Source organism: Nipponia nippon, unplaced genomic scaffold (genome assembly GCF_047370975.1).
Source record: "Nipponia nippon isolate SJK-2023a ecotype South Korea unplaced genomic scaffold, ASM4737097v1 scaffold_5, whole genome shotgun sequence".
NCBI classification, from domain to species: domain Eukaryota; kingdom Metazoa; phylum Chordata; class Aves; order Pelecaniformes; family Threskiornithidae; genus Nipponia; species Nipponia nippon.
This window is the reverse complement of record NW_028262369.1, coordinates 46,255,581-46,277,668: the sequence shown is the minus strand read 5'-3', so window position 1 is coordinate 46,277,668 and position 22,088 is coordinate 46,255,581. Positions and strand designations below refer to the sequence as shown.

The 22,088-nt window shown below is 35.6% G+C and overlaps 2 protein-coding genes across 3 annotated transcripts in view; both read right to left on the bottom strand.

The window, feature by feature from the left end:
- Positions 1-1,865: 1,865 nt before the first annotated feature.
- Positions 1,866-14,568, bottom strand: F13B (coagulation factor XIII B chain). Its single transcript, XM_087731607.1, has 13 exons — positions 14,541-14,568; positions 13,107-13,217; positions 11,222-11,422; positions 10,543-10,728; positions 9,930-10,106; positions 9,602-9,778; positions 7,773-7,952; positions 7,342-7,434; positions 6,495-6,677; positions 4,441-4,644; positions 3,772-3,954; positions 2,725-2,966; positions 1,866-2,225 (listed from the first exon to the last, which is right to left on the bottom strand). Exons 1-12 carry the CDS (start codon positions 14,566-14,568, stop codon positions 2,755-2,757), a joined length of 1,935 nt encoding a protein of 644 aa, XP_087587733.1. The 3' UTR covers positions 1,866-2,225; positions 2,725-2,754.
- The window catches only part of ASPM (assembly factor for spindle microtubules), a 31,599-nt gene continuing 22,720 nt past the window's right edge, over positions 13,210-22,088 (bottom strand). For both annotated transcript variants that reach the window (XM_087731604.1, XM_087731605.1), the window contains exons 21-29: positions 21,815-21,974; positions 21,068-21,277; positions 20,397-20,546; positions 18,312-18,503; positions 17,688-17,880; positions 17,045-17,199; positions 15,901-16,077; positions 14,808-14,968; positions 13,210-14,728 (exon numbers count right to left, since the gene is read on the bottom strand). In XM_087731604.1, the coding sequence (XP_087587730.1) occupies positions 14,623-14,728; positions 14,808-14,968; positions 15,901-16,077; positions 17,045-17,199; positions 17,688-17,880; positions 18,312-18,503; positions 20,397-20,546; positions 21,068-21,277; positions 21,815-21,974 (1,504 nt within the window). In that variant the 3' untranslated portion in view covers positions 13,210-14,622. The remainder of the gene's footprint in view (positions 14,729-14,807; positions 14,969-15,900; positions 16,078-17,044; positions 17,200-17,687; positions 17,881-18,311; positions 18,504-20,396; positions 20,547-21,067; positions 21,278-21,814; positions 21,975-22,088) is intronic.

Here is a 22,088-nt window from a genome sequence, read left to right as displayed (position 1 = left end):
AATTGAGGTCTTTGTTATGTTGATGGTTATTTCAAAAGTTATTCTAGGACAACTGTTTGGTAAGTCTAAGCAAATAATGTCAAAGATAAAAATTCTTTCTCTGCTTCCAGATACACTTCGGAGGTCAGAAACACTCCTGGGCTTGTATGTCACTGAGCCTGATTTGTACTATGTATTCCACAGACACTAAGCACAGCGTTTTGACAGATGCACTTTCAGCATGCCACCCACACTAGCACAACAGCATGCCTGAGCTGCATGCCTGCCTGCAGCAGCTTCTCTGCTGCCACAGCAGTGTCTGTAGCTGATCTATGTCTTCCCGCACTGCCCAGCCATGTTTGCATGAGCATATCCTGGGAAAATTAAGGTAGTGGAAAGGAGTCACTAACAAAGTTTCCTTACCTTCCCAAAAGCAACTTGATCTCTTCCTGTGTCTTCATGAACTTCTGTAAGGATTCTGTGTTCAGTTGGTTTTGTAACATTCACATTGTAAATCTTTCTTTTTCAGGATTTCACACAGTTCTGAGATTTTTCAGATTTTGAAACTCAAGCTGTAGCTCTCATTTTTTTTTCCACTTAATTCTGTTGTGCTAATTAACAGAAACAATATAGCCCCAGATTTCAAATTGCAAGCAACAAGTTTCTTTTCAAATAATTCATTAAAAAAAAAAAAAAATCGAGAAGGGGAAAATGAAAGAAATCCACATTCTCTTTACCAGAGAAAATACCTGGATGCTGTCCTGAATGTGCTGAAAAAACCCAAACCAAAACAAACAAAAAACCAATGAACAAGAGAAATACACTGGCAGAGGCTGGTGTTAGGAAGCAACTGGGAAGATGCTGATGCCACTGCGCCTGGAATGGACACCAACCCAGTGATATGTGGATGCCCCATCTGTTTGTCTCAGGTGTTCCTCCCTGCTAGCCAGAGAACATGCCATTCCTCCCTGCCCTGAATGGGTCTTCCAGACCATGGAAACAGGTTTGATCTCTGTGGTATGGTCAAGACTACAGATTGATCTAAGCTATGGTGATCAAGCGCAGAGCTGCTTGACTGGTATCCCTGGAGAGTATCAATTATATCATGTGCAGACCTTATTATCCTTTTTCTTGTTTATTGATCCTCTTTTCACCATGCTTGTACTTCCCTTTCTCCACCCCAGTCTCCTTCCAAATAAACAACCTGCCCCAAATTACTTTTCCTCCATTTGTTCCAGTTTGGTTACATCTGTATTTAAATTTGGTTTTTCTGATACTGATACCTAAGTAATGTTGAATTTCTATGTATTTTGGCCTCAGCACAGATAGTTTCTGGATGCATAGCAAGCCTAGATGGCAGCTATTAAGGTAACAATGCTCGATACACCAAAACTTATGGTTAAAAACTTATCACCAATCATTTTGTTTTACTGAATTCTTAGATTATTTCTTAATTGAGAAAGCCTCATCAATTGATGTTACAATCGTTGTTCATAATATGACCTACAAATAACACCTATAGTGAACATCTAGTTCAGATCTACATGTCACACCTCAGAAGTTCATTATATTAAGTTGCTAAATTTCATTGTTATTTGTCTTCATTTTTAAATACCGCTTTAGAAAGCAATGACTTAATATTTTGAAAGCATTTTGGAACGCTATTGTAAATAGCATGTAAATGCTATTTTTATCAACCTTTTTTCCCATCAAATGGTTGACTGGGTTTTGATTAAATAAGCAGAATTTGTCTTTCTTGAATGCTTTTATTTCTTTGTTGTTTTATTTATTCAACGTAGCACTCACAAAAGCCTTGGAAAACCATACAGAACAGCACACGTGCAATGGTATCACAGAAAGATGGAGTATAGAGATAAAATACAGAAGAGACCCTTACAGTGACTTTTTTATTAAAACATACCAAAATAGATGCAAGGCAAACGTTGTCTATATTCCTGAATTTTCTTCATATCTTCACACAAGTTCAAAGGCAGAGCCCCAAGAATACCAATGTTTAAGTGTCATAGGAAATCATACAAAGGAGTTGGACTAGATATTTTAATAGTTTAAACGCTCTCAATTAGCAAAGCAAAGATGCTTGCTTGACTTCAAGAATAATAATTAACTACTGAGCAGAATTTGCATATTTTTAGGTTTTAAATGGTTTCATAGATCCATTAAACACTTTTTTTAATACTTGCTTTTTTTTCTTGTCCCTCAAGCCTTGTCCTTTGGAGGATTCTTACCTGTGAAAGGAGACATGGGTGCTGTTAAGATGTACAAAAAAAATAGGCTTCTATTTTCTTTCTGTAAAATTAGAGTTTAACATCATTTAACATCAAGACATCGAAGGCCATGAAATTAAATCTCAATTTAGCTATATTCTGTAGTCACAAAAGCAGTCATGCCATCAAAACCACCAGTATCCTCACAAAGGGCCCTACTTGCTCAGCATCTTCTTGTCATGGCATTTTGCTCAAGTCCTCCAGATTGTGATGCATCCTCAAGGTTATCACTAAGTTACAGAACTCCTTCATCCTAAATTTTCCACATGTATGCCAACATTGCATTCTTCTGCTGCATTCCCAGTCCTCATACCACAAAGTACTCTCACTTCCCTCCCACTTCAGCTCAGATCCAACAATGCCACTGAACACTCATTTCTCAAAGCTGACTGTAGTGATCTTGAAAATATGAGGCCATCGTAATTCAGCTGTTAATACCAGATAAAGAACATGTACATACCTTTCCTATAGACTTTCCTGAAGTCCATACTTATTTTCCTCTTTCAATACATCTTGGATACGTCAGCTGTCCTCTCTTACACTGCACTTGAAATAAAGTTGTACCAGATTCTATTCCAAAATGGTTCTGTTTACAGTAAAATCCAACATAATCCCCATGGTAAAAGTAAACTTGATTCTTATAGAACCCTTGCAGCAGCACATTATTTTTCTCCATTTCATTTTTTGACAAAGTACATGGCTCTAAGGAAGAGAGACTTAATCAGTGTTAATAAATCGATTATTTTTGAAATAGCATCATTTTGACTAGTCTACACTAAAACTGTAGATTATTTCCCATTCTTTTAACATATAACACATGAAATCACTGTATTTTTGGATACTGCAGGCATGTCATATTTAAGAAAAAAAAAAAGCCAGACAACCTTACATTTGCTTCTATTAAAATTTTCATCTTTAACTGAAAAAACTGAAGTTGAGATCTTCAAGTCCTAGTTCACAATATTCATTTTACACGTTTTAAGTATCTGAATTTAGAGAGAGTTAGGGTTGTTCAGCCTGGAGAAGAGAAGGCTCTGGGGAGACCTTATTGCAGCCTTTCAGTACTTAAAGGGGGCTTACAAGAAAGATGGGGACAGACATTTTAGTAGGACCTGTAGTGATAGGACAAGGGGCAATGTTATTAAACTAAGAGAGGGCAGATTCAGACTAGATAGAAGGAAGAGATTTTTTTTTATGATGAGGGTGGTGAAACACTGGCACAGGTTGCCCGGAGAGGTGGTAGATGCCCCATCCCCGGAAACATTCAAGGCCAGGTTGGATGGGGCTCTGAGCAACCTGATGTCATTGAAGATGTCCCTGCTTATTGCAGGAGGGTTGGACTAGATGACCTTTAAAGGTCCCTTCCAAACTATTCTATGATTCTATGAATTATAGAGAGAAATAAGTGCTTATTTATCTTATCACACCTATCTATACAAACAAATCTGCCAAAGCAAATTCTATGAATTAGAGAGGAATAAGTGTTTATCTATCTTATCACACCTACCTATACAAAGTGGTGGTGAAGTCCACTGTCCTTCAGAACAGTAGATTCTCTCAGATCCTTGCAAAAAATGATAGTCAGAGCAACTATACTGAACTGAAGAACCACTGTCATACTGAGTCAGGGGTGGGAGAGTAAGAGCTCCATTCGCAATAGAAGGTGGAGAGTCACATTTTTCTGTAGGAGCTGGCATAACATTAAAACATTTGAGAAACATTGAGCTTAAGAAATTAACAAATCAGCAGCTTTAAATGCCTGTCAACACTAGATATCTATCAACTCTCAGTGTATTCTCTTACTATTTCGTTATGTCTCAGATCTGAATGCAATCTCCTGTTTAATTCTAACCATAAGAAAACCCATCTGTGTGTTTCATTGTTTACAGCTGTCTTTCTATGGAGCTTTCAGTTCCCGGGGCTTGGAGAAGAGCTCCTCCCTCCGTTCTACAGCCTTCGCCATCAAAGGAAGGTGTATTGTTTTTCTATGCTTGGATATATTTAACAATATAGCTCTCTTGTGCAAGGATATCTGTGCATGTCTGTATTGTTGAACCCTAAACATCTATTACTTGCAACAGATTCGAGGCCTGCACTGCCAAAGCAAATTGTTTCTAAATAGGTCGGAGATTGATTAATTAAAAAGGCAATAAAAAAAAAAAAAGTATTGTTTTACCTTGCATAATGCATTTTGGATATTTCAGTCTGCCACGGTTACAGTGTGCCCTCCCAGGAGAAGGAATAGTAGTCTGGAGAAAGTTGTATCCCTGTTTACATTCAAACTCTATGAGATCACCATGTAGGAAAATTAATTCTTCCTGTTTCCATTTCAACTCTATGTTGTTGCTGTTCATATCAGTTACATTAAGAGTGCATGGTTCTAAGAAATAAAAGCATACTTCAATAAAAAGAAACCTGTAGTGATTTCTTAGCTCCCTTTTGTAGGAGTCAAGAAAGAAAAATCTAAATCAGTAGTTCTAAAATATTTTTGAATTTTGCAAGAAAAAGAACTATAGATGCATAAAAAAAAAGAATGTAAATATAAGAAATGGGCTGAACTAACAGAAATAACATGCAAAAAAAAGCCTGACCTGGGAACAGTAAATCACAGAAAACACACAATTCCAACAAAATCTGGTTTCTACAAGTATTTGTAAACATAATGGCAGCCTGGGTTTACCACTGAAGAAAAGAATGTCTTTACTGTAACTTGAAAGGACTTTTTATAATGAAAATAGTCATCCATCAAAATTAACCTGTCAGATTTGGCTGACAGGTTTAATAAGCCCTTTGAAGATAGTAGTAATTAATACACAGTAACTTTAAACTGTTAAACTAAGGAAGTGTTTTGACCATTCCCTTTTCTTTACTTTTTTTCTTTGTTTTGTCACTGTTAAAAGAATTTAGAGATCTTCCAAAAAATCTTTTGGAAGTTTCGTGATCTTCTTTGGGCTTTTTCAGATTATTTAAGGTCAATATTGGTTTGGTTGCTTTCTCACAGGTTTCTTAAATTTAGTGCCAAGATCACATCTGGTAGCCTAGCTTTCCATTAGACAGTTAATCTCATTAACTTTTGAAACCACTGTTCAACTTCAATAAAGCCTGACAGAGGGAAAATTACAAAAATAAATTTCTACAAGTTCCACAAAAATCATTGCCTGATAGAGGCCCTTATTAAGGCTTTGCTGAGGGAAAGGCATGGAGAAATCAGTTATTACACATTCTGATGACAGCACCATAACAACAAATTGGTATGGATATTTTCCTGAAACTAACTACATTATGTGCTCTTTCTGGTCTGATTACATGAGGGTTGAAAAGAAATCTCAGAAAACATGGAAAGGACAATGTGGTTATTTGGATGCTTAGGACACAAATAACACTCATAAGAAATGAGTTTTGATTATTTCACAGGATTTGTTAAATTTGAGAATTCAGATCCAAGAATGCTGATGTGGACCTTCCATCCAGATAAGGTACATTTTATTAATTTAGAAATAAGTAATTAAAACTGAACTGGTTATTTATTTGCATTTTCACAGTAGATTACAAATTTAAAGTGAGTCAACTTAACAAAGAATGCTAGTAAAATAGAATTATTTCATTCCAGGAAGGAAGGAAAGAGAAACAAACAACTCTTGCAGATCATCAGAAGTAGCGTTCCTCCTAGTATTGGTAAATTCCTAACGGGAGTTCTATACGTTGTTTTGAACGGCATACATAAAAGCAACATGGAAAAATTAGAAAGTCTAGAATGAAATGATAGGTATAAAGACACATAACAAAAACAAAGGCTGAAGGTTTAAAAATTAAAGCCCAAGAAGTTATTGTATTCTTTGTTAATCATATCTAAAAGCCATTTTGGCAATGGCTGCAGTAATTCCTTCTAAACATCTATTGAAGGACAGGAAGAAATTCATTGAATGGAGACTATGGGATAAAGAAATTAGAGATTCCTCCTAGGGAACAGGGATAACTATGTTCTAGAACAGCTCACTCAGGAAAACAGAGGAATCTATTTAATTGGGTGTTTGTAAGCACAGGCCAGAGGACACCTAGCAGGAGTGGCCTAGGTATATTTGATTTTTGGTTCATCCTTGTATTTCTGGAATCTTTATTAACTCAAATGAAAGAGAAAAAGTGGTCATGAAAGAATTATCTAGAGGTTCTTTCCAGTTTTACCTTTCTATATTACGTACGACAAAATGTTATTTTTCTTACAAGACTTACCTAAGCAAGTTGGTTGTTCTGTCCAGTTTCCTTGTTCACAGTAAACAGTACTAGGTCCTTCCAAAAAATGGTAACGTTGACAACCATATTCTACTGAGGAACCATTTTTGTAACTTGTCAATAATGGACCAAGTACACCACCATTTTTAATCACAGGTGGAGAGGTACAGTCTTGCTGCATTTCTAATACAAGGTAGGGAGATAGGTAATTAGATCTTTAAAACAATGCTAACACTGGTGAAAGTATCAGACTAATAATAGACTGAGAAAAAAATTTACATACAAATAAAATGTAAACCAATATAATTTCTTTTTCAAATTTTATTTTCAGGAACTCTGCACTTGTCCTGCTGAATTGCAGACAGGCATTCTATTTCCCTCTACGCTCCTCATCTATGTCCGCTCTTGACTCTTGCTAGTTTGTACTCTATATAGATTATTTCGTGTTCTGTGATGAGGTGGTCTTTATTTGTTGCTTGAAATGTTTAGCCCATGTATGGTTCAAAATAAACCTCACTGGAACTATTAATCGAAGTATCAGCCAAATACTCATGAATTTACGCGTTCAGACAATATTAACAGAAGGGGTACAAAATGGCTGAAGGTAAAGGCTAATGTATGAAATAAAATTACAAATACAGCACAGGCTTATAGGTGTTTATAATCACTAGAAACAAGCAACAATGGCCTTTCATTCATTCAGACTACTACATTGACATCTGTAGCATATGCAAACATTTTCAAGAGTAAGGAACTGTACTATAGGAAAAGAGTAGCCATAAAATGCCTATAATACCATTGGAGAGTACTGAAGTCCCTTTTAAATAGAAAAGCAACGTTCACCTACTTATATCTTCATTGTGATATGTTTTGCTTGCCCTTATTGCTGCATCTGCCTCAAGTGATGGTGGTGTCTCAGATTCCCATTTATCCATAGTTCCTATAACCATAGCAGAAACTTAGAACCAGTTTTCTCAGAAATAACTCATTTTCAAATACCAAAACAGACAGACACTGATACATTGTAAAATGTAATAAAACCAATATTCCAGGAGAGAACTACACAACACGGTCAGTTGAATTCACCTAGCTCATGCTTTCTCTTTAATCTGTGAACAATGGATTGTCTGCAAATTATGCAGCACTTTGCCTCGTAAGCATTTTAAGAGAGGAAGACAAACAGTTTTGCAGATATGGAAACTGAGGCTCTCCAGAAAATTAAGGCATCATTTGAAGAATTGTTTCTGTTCAGTTGTCAGTCTTCACAAAAGTACTAACCAATACAAATAGGGGGTGATGTCCATTTTCCTTTTTCACACTGGATTTCCTCAGATCCTCTTATTTGAAAGGTACTTTGACACTGTATACGAACTTTGTCTCCATTATGATATGTTCTTCTAACTGTGATGATGTGGGCATGAGGAGGAAGCGGTGGAGGGGGACATTTATTTTTTATATCTGAAAATAAAAAATGCATATTTTTTTCTCACTAATCAAAACCAGGTGCACAATTAATTTTACTATACAGCTTGCAAGCCTATCACTCAAAAGACATTTGTGGCTGATCCAGAGTAAGTAATTACTTCCATTTTCTTAACAAAATGGGAGACCAGAACAAAAAAGGGATTTTACATTCCACAAATGTAAAATGGAGGTATTATTCTATTGTACTTCTATAAACAAATTTGTAATTTCTCCACATAGACTTAATAAGATGCTCTCTAAAGGACTTCAAGAAATAGAGATTTCCCATACCCTCCATTGATACAATACTTAAAGCAGCTTATGTATTAATTCTAATGCTACAGAAGCAGCAATAATCATAGCCTATTTCCTATCTCCAATTTAAGTTTGCAATTACTATATCCTCAAAATTAGATTTAGGCCATGTTTTCATTCTCCTGAGCACCCCACCTTCTCTGCACTCACTCTAGAAAAATTCCTGCTGTGTCAACAGAATAAATACAGGGCTGGGGTCCTAACACATGCCATTTAACTGAGAGATTCTAATGCATTTTAAACGCTCCCATATCTTCTAGGAAAGAAAGATGAAGTTCACCTTTGTACTCAATCACATAGTCTTCTACAAGACTAGCTATAAAGGAATTACAAAACACTAATTTTACTGAAAATTGTGCTTAACACATCTATATTTTTTAAAGGCTAAATACATTTTTTTTTAATCTCAAGCACCCCCCCCCCCCCAATGATCATTAAATTTGCTCTAGAAAACATACTTCACGGGAAAATTCCTATACAAATATATCAGAAATGAATACTATAGATTTAGCTTAAACCAATAAAAATGATTGATTGTCCATCCTCTGTCATCAACACCTGGCATGCCTTGTCTATAAAGCAGGGAATTTGTTACCATGAGGCAGTGAGATCTCCTAAAACTCAGAAGAAGTCACGAGAAAGAGGACAATATCCAGATAAGACAATGACCCACAACTATCAAGGTATGTTGAACAATATTATAAATTTTCAGCTAGCCTAAATGTTGATTTGTACTGTTTTCTGCTGTGTACAGAATCTCCATTATCCCCCCAATGACTGGGGAAGTAATAGTAACTGCTAAATGTGTGTTTCTGTCCACAGGATGACCTTTCTAGTTAATTCTGTTAAAAACATGTACAGTTTGGTGAGGCTGTAAAACTCTGGAAAGTACCACAATCCCCAAGTTCAGGAGAAACTTATTACAAGTTTTATTTTTAATGCCCCTCAAGAAGCATGTTCCTACCTCACACGGCAGGATTAAACATGCTTGATTAAACCCTCATGTAATCTGAACATGGTTTAACTTGAGCTTCGGGGGCTGAACAACTTCCCTGTAATTGTTGATTCATGCTTCTCCAGGATACGACATCAGCAAGAGACAGTATCTGCTCTATTGTTAAGAGTCCACTGAAAACTAATTCCAATTATCATTGCCTCCCTCCCTGCTACCTTGGCTCCATGCCTTTCAGCTAACACTTGATTTCTATTTAGGCTGTAAACTGGTACAAAAAGCATATTTTTATTTTGTATTCATAAATCATTTCATGAAAGAAGGTGCTATTCTTTCCCTAAGAATTTGACATAGTACATCTATAAAAATAAGGTACCTTCACACACTGGAGGGTCTGGATGCCATCCGAAATAATAACATTGTATTAGATCAAATTCACTGACAGAATAATTTTCCTCACAGAAAAAGTGGACTACATCTCCCTCTTCATAGATTTTCTTCACAGGATAGAAACCTCCATGTGCTATTGCACTCAAAGAGGAGCAAGCCATTTCTAGGAAGAAAACACACAGCAGTGAAAACCAGTTGAGGAAGGTTCCCACCCCCTTGACAGATTATAAAACAATCCTTTTTACAAATCATTGTTCATTTGTAGAATAGATCACATTTCAAATAGATTTTTTTTTTTCCAGCCCATTACATACTAGTGCAGTTTGGAGTAAGGGACCACCCATGCGTTAGACACACTGCTTCTTCTGTAGTGTTTCCTCCTGCAGTACGATATCCCTCATCACATTTGTATAACAGTGTTTCATTCAATTGAAGCTCTTGTTGGGTTGTAAAGTAGCTGCCATGATGTAAATTGGGTACTTGACAAAACTCTTAAATAAATAAAGCATATGCATAATATTAATTGCTCTTTTCATTTCAAATTATTTATCTAAAATTTTCCTTAGAAGCACCTTAAAAGTGGTCATACCCAAGGCAAAATCTTTGCAAATAATGAATAATTAAAAATGCAGCAGTTCACACAAGTTTTCCAGTTGCCATTTCGAAAGAAAGTTTGGATGGCAATGGATTTATTTGAAACAATGCGATTTCATCTACAATGATTCCTTCTACGTATAACTTTATCTAGACAAATTAACAAAACTAGCAGCACTTGAAATCTGACAACTTCTTGCCATGAGGTACAACTGAGAACCTGCTTTGGGAGCACTCAAATGATAACCTGACATAGGCAGTTTGGCCCTACAAGTACAGCAGAATTGCATACATATAAGACAGATTATAAAGGAGAAAAATGCAGCATCCTACCAAATTTTTTAGTACAGGCTGGTTGGGAGGACCATCCTTCTGGCCGACATTGTACTAGATCTTCAGTACCACCACTTGGAGTGTGGTAGCCTGGATTACATTTGTATTGCAGTTTCTCATGCATTTTGAAGTACATTTCTGTACCATAAAAAAAGCCATTTTCCAAAAGAGGCTTGTTACATTTTTCTAAATGAAAGGAGACAGCTTGGTTAGAAAGAATTAATGGAATATTTTTGTTGTCTGAGAAACAAAAGAAGCTATCCTGATCTAATCTTGTTTTCTTGGCCTACTGAAGACACTACACCAATCATCAAACAATACATCAAACAGATGGTAATAACATGGAACACGACAACCAAGGAATCTAGAGCTAGGGATGCTCTAGAGGATATACATCTGAGGGGGAAACTATCTGTCAGTTTTCCCAAAATAAGGAAGCTAGGCAACTGTCTTGGTGTTATTATAAAAACATACGTGGTAAAAGTGTAAATGTACATATTGTAAAAACATTTCATACATAAGTAGTTTGTACACGTAAAAGGATTGATTTCACCTTGTTGTCCTAACTTGTACATTTTATCCATCTTGTTATGCATCTTCTGTTCCTGTATGTTCAAGGAAATCCAGCTAGAAAAGCTTCCTGCTAGAAGCAATAATGAGATTAATAAAGCTAACTCACTGTAGCATTGTGGCACTGGAGACCATCCTTTTGCTGTACAAGTTATTCTTCCATCTTGAGTCCCAGTTTCAGTTGTATAACCAACCATACAAGAATAGGAAAGTTTTTTTCCCTTACGCATAGGGAAATAGTAACTTTTGAAATTATAATAGTACTGGGCAATCTTTCCATTTTCTATGTGTGGCAAATCACAAGGTTTATCTGCAAAAAGATAAATATATTTCTCACTAAAAATCTCAGCCCAGATATGAACATTTTTGCATTAATTTAATATCAGTTGGGTTGATTCAGGCAAGAAAAAATTGCATTCATTCACCGTAAAACAAGGTGAATGAAATTCTGAATACTTACAAGCGTGAAGGATCTTGTAAGACTCACTGAAATGAAGATATATTACAATTGTATCAGCTTTTGTTCTTTAGGTTCACAGGAGTATCAGCTGTAGAATGAAACTTTCTAATGTGAACTGGGCAAAACTGATGCAGGACACATTTATTTGACTCTTTATTTACCCCAGAAGATGTAAGCATAAGCACCCTTTGCTGCATAAACATACTGATGCCTGCTCTAAAATCCAGTGGTAACAGTGTCAAGATTAGCTATGCCATAGCTCCTCATTCAGCAAACATTATCAGAACAGTATGACAAACTGCCAGGAGGCAATATAGGTGTTAAGCTTGCTGAAGAAAGGGGATCTAAGAACAGAGTCAACAGAAAGGAAAGAAGAAATGGAAGTTAAGGAAAGAACAAGCAGAACTGGAATTAAAAAAAACCTCAAACCAGTAATAGGAGAAAATGTTTAAATGTCATATTCAGCATAACTCCTTTAAGTTATTAAAAAACCCAAAAGAAATACGTAGGTTTAGATTTCTTATAAAATTATCCTTTGGGTCTCAAAAAATTCTCTCCTTGGCATTACAAGGCAATTTAACCTGAAGAATCAAGTTTTAAAAACTGAATCACCACCTATGAATCTCATTATAATTGGGCAGAAATTTCCCACAAGTTGGCACTGCTGCATTCATCCTACATATATTAGAACCAAAATAATAAACTATTGCTCCTTCACACAGTGTCACTAGAATTGACTGCATTTACTACAATTTTCTGCAAATTTAGTATTTTCACTAAATAGGAAGTGCCACGATATTTTTTTAATAATTCCCATCCTCACGCAACCACTGTTACCACATCTAAATTAAAAAAAAAAAAAAAAACAAACAAAAAACCAAACACCACAAACCTGAGAGTGATTGAAGATTTTTAAGTAATTAAAAGACAGAAACAGTTGCTACCTACATACCTTTTGTTTGACTTTCCAGAGGATATCAGTGTAATTTCAACTGCTTTGCATAAGGATAAAACTCTAGTGAAGACAGAGGTAGTTGCAACAAATATGTTGGAGTTAAATATACATTAGCAGATAAAAAATGAAATGCAAAAAAAGGGACACTTTTTCAATTAATGGAGGTGTACCCTCATATACAGTCCACAGCTTTGTGAACTTGCAGTTCAAGTGGTACGTAAACTATATAAACCCAGGAATTTTAAGCAATACTGAAAATAGGGATAGGAAATGCAGAACCACCCCAGTCTAGCTTCTGCAGGTTCCATTTAACTCCCACTCTTTTGCTTCGTAGAAAGCCAAAACACTTTAATCACCAAGATACTTCAATATATAAAATGTTTTAATTGTACAAAATTTAACTTGTATAAGTGCCTCAAAACCACACAGTTGAATCACGATCATCAGCCATCTCACAACAAAGTTATATTTAAAAAGCAGCATTTACTCTTGGTAAAGATATAAAAGACTTAAGTTACCTTAGACTGTGTGTTCTAGATTCAATGTACATTTATTAACAATGGAATTCAGCATATTTACCTTCTGCAAAGAGTTTGCCTGAATACATCGTAACTAGGAAGAAAACACAGCTTTTAAATCTCATCTTCATTACTGTCTCCATCAACAGTTTCCACCACTTGTGAAAACTCCCCAAGTATTACTTTTGTAAATAATTAACTGGATTTTCAAAGGTATTCACAATGCCTTAGTGCCCATGGTATTTTGCAACAAGTTATTTCACCAAAACCACTGTTGTCACTTATTTTAGTTCTCCAAATACCCTAACAGTAGACTTGCAGAATTCAACTTCCATTTAGCATACGTTACAGTAGTAAAGAGGACAGAATTTATCATTTTACAGTGAAGCCAGGCAACACGCTTATGGAACAACTTTAACTAATTGAACACTGTTACCCTCGAAACCTCCCGAGTTCCAAGTTTAAAGGGCATTCTGTTATCAGATTATTTACCTTGGCTGTAATGAGAGGAAATAGAAAATTCCCCCCTCCTCCAGCCTATTCCCATATAACCAGTCAGTTGCATTCTATATATTATTCATTCTGGAGGCTCTTACCTTAGGAAGATAGCCACTACTATTATCTATCTGTTGATTTCTGTTGTATACAGCTAGCCCCTTTTGATTTTTTTTTTTAAAACAAAAAAAATTTAAAAAAATAGAACCTCATTTACAGTGCATTATCACCTAACAGACTAATGGCTGTAAGTTGATTTAGCATCGTGTTCCACCCTTGGGAGGCATAGTCTTTAAATTTGGGGGTGGGAGGGTATAATTTTAGTTTTTGTTTTCTTGGCCTTGCTCTAAGAAAACACAATTCCAAGGCACAAGAGAACAGAATTTCAGGGATATGCTGTGATGAACACCATCTCTTCAGTTCGATGAGATGCATGGTTGTATATACTGATCACTTGATAGGAAGAAAGCACTCACAAATCACCTCCTTTAAAATATCAGGTCAGAATTTCTAAATTCACCCTTACAACATCCCATTGTTCTATCATAATCTTGTAGTGTTTAAAAAAATGGGAATTATAAAAATAAAAATTTCCTACAGTCGCACATGATCTCTCAAAACTTTACTAGAAAGTAAACTCCAGCTCCCCAAAAACAGTAGCCAGTTTTGAAATCCACAGACTATGTATGCCTCCCTTCCTACCTGTACCTCTCCAGATCAGACAAGCCAGCACAACTGCCCCACACAAACAACTGTTTTTAACAGCATTCTACAATATTTAATCAGTGAGGAGTACCATGCTAGTTATAAGATTCACAGATGTGTAATAACAATAATAATAATACATTACTGCACTAGTGAAATTTCCAGGGCTTATGATTTTATTGCACAATTGCTTTTGGTAGTAGTACAAAATATGACTTCAAAAGCTGTATACAACAAAAAAGTTACAGAAATGTTAATTGCAATTTGAAAAAAAAACATTTTCAAGGGTAGCTTGACACTTGTTTGTTTTCTTTCAGAATCATTTAGCTATTACATACATGCTGTACAAATTCATTTTCATATACATTATTTACATTTCAGTAGCAGGCAATACCAAGTGTATCCATCACCATCAGAATTGCTTGCAGAGGATCAACAATTTCTTGCATGTTATCTTTCTTCAAAACCCAGTCTGGTTTAATTCTGTGAAAATATTAGTGGCTTGTCATTAAAATATTATATTGCCACAGGAAAGACAGCAGACTAATTTTTAAGCTCTTACCTTGAAACTGTTTTTATTCTTAGAGGAACAAAGGAAGTTCCACTTAAAGTGTTTGTTTTCTGCTTCACAAGTGTTCTCTCTGCATCCATTTTGTGTTTACGAGCTGTAAGTTTATATAGGCTTTGAATGCAAGTAATAGCTCTCGGTATGCTTCGGATTTCCTGAGAAAAGGTGAAAATAGTACACAGTTAATACTACAAGTTCAAAAGCAACTTAACAAATCAAGAAGTCTGTTTTATTCAACAAAAACTTAATGTTTATACTTCAAGCTGAACTTCTCACAAGTACAGTGAAACCATTTCAAAGCCAGCACACCTACAAGTCGTCAGTGGTCCAATGATTTCAGATTTTACTAATTTCTCATTAAAACCAATTTTTACATGTGTCATGTAAATGCCTTCAGTGATCGGTAGAGAGAGACAAATCAGTGTTTATGTCTGTCTTCATAGCAATGAGAGAATAATGCAATCGTCAGAGGTGACTGGATAACTTAAGTACTTATATCTGATGGATAAAAACCTAGTGCATTTATAGCATAGAACCCAGACTACCCTGATAACCTTACTGGGGATTCTAGCAATAGGCATGAACAAAGGAAATCTCTTTCCAAACAGGCTATGTCTCTGTTACAATAGAGTATGTCAGCACAAAGTCATGGACAATTGTATCACCAGTTGTTACTGACAATAAAGATCTTAACTTTACCTGAAAAGCAACAGTAAGCTTTCAGAAATTGAATACAAGTTAGTTAAGTGGCAACTAAACTATATTTAATGCTAAGCAATTGATAGAAAGTCATCAAAACCCTGTGGAAAGTAGGGATTGCAATATCACAATCTTGCAAGGATTGCAGGATCAGAACCTCAATGCCTTATTGAATAGCTCTGGGTGACCAGGACATACAAAGCACAAAATGAGTGTTTCCACCATCTTCGAAATGCATTTTTTTTAATCGGAGTTTAGTCATAATTAATATTACAGCCATAAAAGGTATGGTAGCAAAGGAAAGAAAAAAAAAGTTACAAACAACACCAAAACCTGCAAGAAAAGCATGTTAAATCAAATTATTAAACCCAAAACATTTAAGTCTTACCAAAGATCTTTTCGAGTCCTTTGAAAGGATGGCCAACAAACAACAGGTCTTTGTGAAAATGCTTCCTCCTTTCTCTGAAATTTTGTCCCCAGCTTTCCCTCTGTACATTTGCAGTAGGTCTAGTAACGTATCTATAGAATTTTCTACTTCATAAACTGCTTGAGTAGTTCTTTCATACTGTTACACAAGAAAGAGACAAGAGAGTTAATATAGGCAGATCTTTAAAATACCTTTCAGGTTAGAGGAAAAAGCAAAATCCATATAAAATAAATATGTATATAATGTAAATATATATGTATATAAATATGTAAATAGATTTGTAGGCTGATCTGGCATCCAAGTGATAAAAATCACTTCTGTATGTTACACCATCGTAACAGGTTACAAAAAGCCACCCTTTGGGCTCCCCCCCGCCTTCTTTAGAAACCCGTAAAATCTGATTTTACATTTAAAATAGAAGAATAAATTAGAATAAGTTTAGAGAAATTTAAAAATAAGTTTAGCCTAAATGTTGAATTTTTTTTCCTGAAATAAAGATAGAAGAATTTGAATGTAAATGCCTGTAGGATGGCTATGAGATCAAAAAAATATGTTTAGCAAATATTTTAAATTTCAAAAGTTAAAAAACCTCTAGAACAATCAATCCATAGCCAATAACTACAGTACTGAAGCAGCTTTAAGTATTTATGAAAATAATCCGTTCTGTAAGAAATCAAAAAGTGTAAATGTAGTCTATTCTATGACATGAATTTGGAAAAGTAGCCTGTCTTCTGTAACATATAAATTTCTACCTCAAGAAAAACTTCATAGCTTATCCTAGCTACTACAGTTTTGCATTTCTACACAATTTTACGCATTTGTACACAGTTTCATGGAATACATCTTGCAGTGTATAATCAGTTAAAAGTAAAATTATTACTTTAAGCCCATGAAATGATTTTCTTTTGCCAAAAGGAAAATTAAATCATAATTATTACAAAGTAGATAATTGGTTTCAAAATAACAGTTAAAATTCAGAAGTTTTTTTTATTCAAAACTATTGATTTTGTTGTTTCAAGTTTATCCAGAAATTTTGTGGATAAATAAATACCATAATAAAGCAGCCTACAGCTTACAAATCTGCAAAACAGAATATTAAAGTTACCTTTGAAACATTAAGTAGAACCTGAACTGAATATCTGATCACATCCATGCATGGAACACTCCGGTTGCAACTTCGGATCAGAACAAAAATAGTGGAGATTGCTCTGCTCTTGGCCATATTTTCACAACAGAGCGGGGACAGCCTGGTAGCCACCTCTATGATAATTAAAAAAAAAAAAAAAAAATTCTGAAGGTCAAGCAATTTAATTGCAAACCAGGGTTTTCTCTTATTTTTAAGTAGAAGTGCAAAGAAGTAAGAATCACAATTATTGACTTAAACAAGTATTTTTAAATTAATAGTTTTAATATTCCAGACTAAAAATTAAGCAGACAAAACAATCCACAGAGAACATACCCTGATAGCCAGTATAATTGACTTACGTAAGGCACAGTATTACTGGGACTGCCAGGAAATTAGAGCAATCACACAGGATTTCCTTTCTTTACATAATCATTCTAATATTGTTCTTATATCAATAATTTAATTTTAGTCTGAAAATATCCCACCATTATACTCTCTAACACGTTCACATTTTACAATCATAGAGAAAGATGAACTATCATTATGAACTCTTCTCAGCTGAAGAATTCCATTTTCTATCATCCTGGAAATCTATCAGTTACAATAAAACAAAAATACTGACCAAGATGCTTTAATGCTGTAAGAATATAAGAGATATGTTTGTATTTTAGAAGATATTCAATAGCAATTGCAGTTCTGTTGCACAATTTGTTTTCTTCTCTGCTCTTTTCGTTAGCCTTTTCTAAACTGCGCCTTAAAGCTTTAGTTTTTGCTGTGTCATTACTCTTTCTCCAAGAATATCCTCTCCACAATGCCTACAGAAAAGGAATTTCAAAGAGAAAAAAAGTTGTAAACAAGAGACAATAGAACTTCCATTACCATTCCAAATCAATTTTACACAAGTCTGACAAATTATTTAATTACCTTGGTTATTAATTTTTAAGTAATTACCATGCAGTGTTTAATCTTCCAAATACTGGATTTTCAAGACAAAAGACCAAAACAAATACGCATATACACTCCACACACACTCCCACAATAAGTCATCTCAACCACTATCTTAACCACTATTACTTCATGATCTGTTTGCATTTAGCTTTGATGTCTAAACTGAAGCTGACTTGGCTTGCAATTTAACTGATAAATTCACCAACCAAAGTAAACATCTTTCCTTTCCCCAAAAACCCATGAGAAAAAAAAATTTTTTTTTTTTAAAAATTGTCATTTTCTTACAAGAGGTATTTACCTGAAATTTTATTACTCCAACTGCAAATTTCCTCCTACGTCTGCAGGCAAGGAATCTTCGTACATTTCGCTGGATTACGGCAGCTGCATCATTTCTGTGATTTAGCCAGCCTCGAATCACACGTTGCAATTGAATGATTCTTTGATAATCTCTTAGAAATCTCTTCTGTTGCATTTTTGCTCGGAACCATCTCTGTTTAAAATTAAAGTACCTTTCTATTTATTTACTTAAGACTTTTCCCATCCTAAACAAGCGATAAAAACTGAAGAACTATTTTAACATGAACTTTGACAGATACAGGCACTATAAACATCACTGGTGCTCGTATAACCACCATGACACAGCTCTGATTGGCCTTAGGGTAGCTGAAATGGAAGACTAAAATGAACTCTTAACAAGGAGCAGTTAGGGAAGCATTCCGTATAAAACAGAATAGAATATTTTATTTTCAGTTGGAAGGGACCTACAATGATCATCTAGTCTAACTGCCTGACCAATTCAGGGCTTACCAAAAGATAAAGCATGTTATTAAGCGCATTGTCCAAATGCCTCTGAAACACCGACAGGCTTGGGGCATCAACCACCTCTCTAGGAAGCTTGTTCCAGTGTTTGACCACCCTCTTGGTAAAGAAATGCTTCCTAATGTCCAGTCTAAACCTCCTCTGGTGCAGCTTTGAACTATTCCAATGTGTCCTATCACTGGACACCAGGGAGAAGAGATCAGCACCTCCCTCTCCACTTCCCCTTCTCTGGAAGCTGTAGAGAGCAATGAGGTCGCCCCTCAGCCTCCTTTTCTGCAAACTAGATAAACCCAAAGTCCTTAGCTGCTCCTTGTAAGACATTCCTTCCAGCCCTTTCACCAGCTTTGTTGCCCTCCTCTGGACGCATTCGAGGACCTTCACATCCTTCTTAAATTGTGGGGCCCAGAACTGCACACAGCACTCAAGGTGAGGCCACACCAACACTGAATACAGCAGGATAATCACCTCTTTTGACTGGTTGATTATACAGTGTTTGATGCCCCCCAGAATATAGTTTGCCCTCCAGGCTGCCAGGGCACACTGCTGACTTATATTTGAGCCTGCTGTTGACGAGCACATCCAGATCCCTTTCTGCAGGGCTGTTCTCCAGCCACTCCTCTCCCAATTTATACTTGTGCCTAGCATTACTCCATCCTAGGCATTTTCTTTCTCTTGGCTGGCTTTTAAGGACAACCACAATTCCACTTTTCTCCTTTCCCAGCGTTGTTTCTCCCTCTCTGTATACACAGAAGTGAGACAGGGTACTGTATGCCAAATCTGAGCAAAAAAAGCCTCTTCCACCCATTTGCTCTTGGCTTAAGGGGAAAATATAACTTATGGGGAGAGATAACAGATTTGTATATCTGGAGGAGGAGTAGGGCAAAGTTTGCCGTAACATCCTTGACTACAGAACAGCTATTTCGGGGTTCTTGTTTCAGCCTCTCCATTTGTCTAATGCAGATCTTCCGTTATTGGGACTAAGCTAATGGTCAGTTTGGAGACCTGAAGATAATTTTTACTATTAGTCAGTACTACAATACAGACCTGATTTTTGATCTTGCTTTTAGAGAAGTAAAACACATTTATATAAAAATGCTGCAACTTAGACAGGTTCTGGTACCACTGGCAGGTTAGAGACATCCAACCAAATAAATCACTGTGTCCCAGGGGACTGTGTGTGTAAGGAGATGCTCTTCATTTCATGAGACTTACAGGTTGTCGTGTCTGCTCTTTCCTACTTCTGGTAGGTTGTAAAGAAATAGGCTAAGACAGCACTCAGATTCTTTTAGCAAGCTTGAGGGTCTGAAGGAAACAAACTTTCCCATCCATCCTCAGCTTTCAAGTACTTAAACCTCCAGAGCTTGCTGAGATCCACTCTATTATGCTTAGGCTGGGTATAAGCAGCATTATTTAATAAATCATAGTCTCCATAATTTAGCTTTATTTTTGCATGTGAAGGAACTACAGTGGCTACAGCTAGTTGACAGCTAGTGCTACAACTTAGCTGACAGAAAAGAAATTAGACCATGTTAAACAATATCATTTATCCTCTAATTAGACTAACCTGTATTATAAGGACAGATGAGATCTGTTTTTGTGCAAGTTTTAAGATGAGGTGAATCCTATACGCCCTTTGAATTTTAATTGCAGAGATATGATGATATGCAGCTGCTGTAAAATAAAGTAGTCTCTTCTTTTGTTTCTGTTCTGAAAACTGTAGAAGGAAAACAAAACAAGGAACATCATTAATTTTCATACTCAGAGGTAGCTGATCATCTATGCAAAGTACGCAGCTATATACTATTAGATGCTGAAGAATCGCCTCAGAAGTCATTACCTCAGAACTAAAGCTACCTTTCTTCAGTACTAGGTCTCTAATCTAAACAAAAAATAGAGAGAAGTGATTGTAAGCAGCAACATTAATATATAGCAGAGAACAGTTTCATTGTAAGCGTGTGTGTGCAGAAGTATCAGTGATAGGTAAGCCACAAAGATCTCGGAAGCTAAAAAACACCTGACAATGAAAACCTGTTTTAGTACTAAAGGAGTGCGAGACAAGGGTCAAACCGTGCTCTGATCTATTCTGACCCACCCAATTCTCAAAGCAGTCAACATGAATTTGAGTTCAACAACAAGTGATCAGGTTTTCCTTTTCTTGCCAGACAGAATTAATGCTAAAACAGCTCTAGAGGTACTTTACATCAAAAGTATAGTTTTAATTTGAAGTATACCAACCTTTTTTCTGACTAAATAACCCCGTATAAATGCTTGCAGTTTAATGACAGCTCTTCTAGTTTTGTTGTATTTCATAAATTGAAGCTTGCCTTCCTGCCAAGCCCTCAGATGTTTTTGGATAATTACAGCAGCAGCTTTTTGTTGAACAAGTTTCCTTCTTGCCTTGAAACCTCTGTATGCTTTTTGGATCAAACACGCAGCTTGAAGCTTCTGAAAAAGATTGTAAAGAATGCATTAATAATTAAACTTTTGTTCATTCCTGTCACAATCAATATACATTTATATTTTAGTTCTAGATTTTTTTTTTACTTCATAAGAAAAAAAACCAAAAATAAAATAGGAAATACAAGCAAACTCATGCAGTACTAGTTTATATAAAAATGCACTTTCACAATTTGGAAGGTCTTTTCCCTTACCTAAATGGGGTCAAAATAATCGCAATTTAACTTAACCCTCTGTAAGCAATAAAGCCAGCAGAAAATTTTACATTTTGTCTTGTTATCAGTATAGACAGGGGTAATTCAACAAATGGAACTGTTCAAAAACAAGAGTCAACCTCATTTCTCAAAGCAAAAAGGAAATTTAATATTTTGAAGATTGAACAGTTTTGATTTGAACAATCTTTGTTCTGGCCCCACCTTTTTTCTTTTCCACACTTCTGCATATTGATGACATAAAAAAAAAAAATCACTCAAATACATTGAAAACTTTTAATACGACCATGACAGAGTGCAAATGAAAACATACCTTTCTTAAAAGTCTTCTAGCCCTGTACTGTCTATATGCCAACTGAATCATAACTGCAGCATTCTTAGTTGCCAGAAACTGATGTTGAACCATTCGTGCAGTAAGGGTTGCTCTCCATCTTCTTTGAATGGTAATTGCACAGAATTTCATTTTCAAAAACCTAACATGAAAATGTGGTTTAGACTTTTCTCCAAAAGTTGAGAACGCTTGCATTTTTTAAGTAAGAAAACAATGAAAGTTTACAAAATTACTAAGATAGATATTGTGAGAGCAG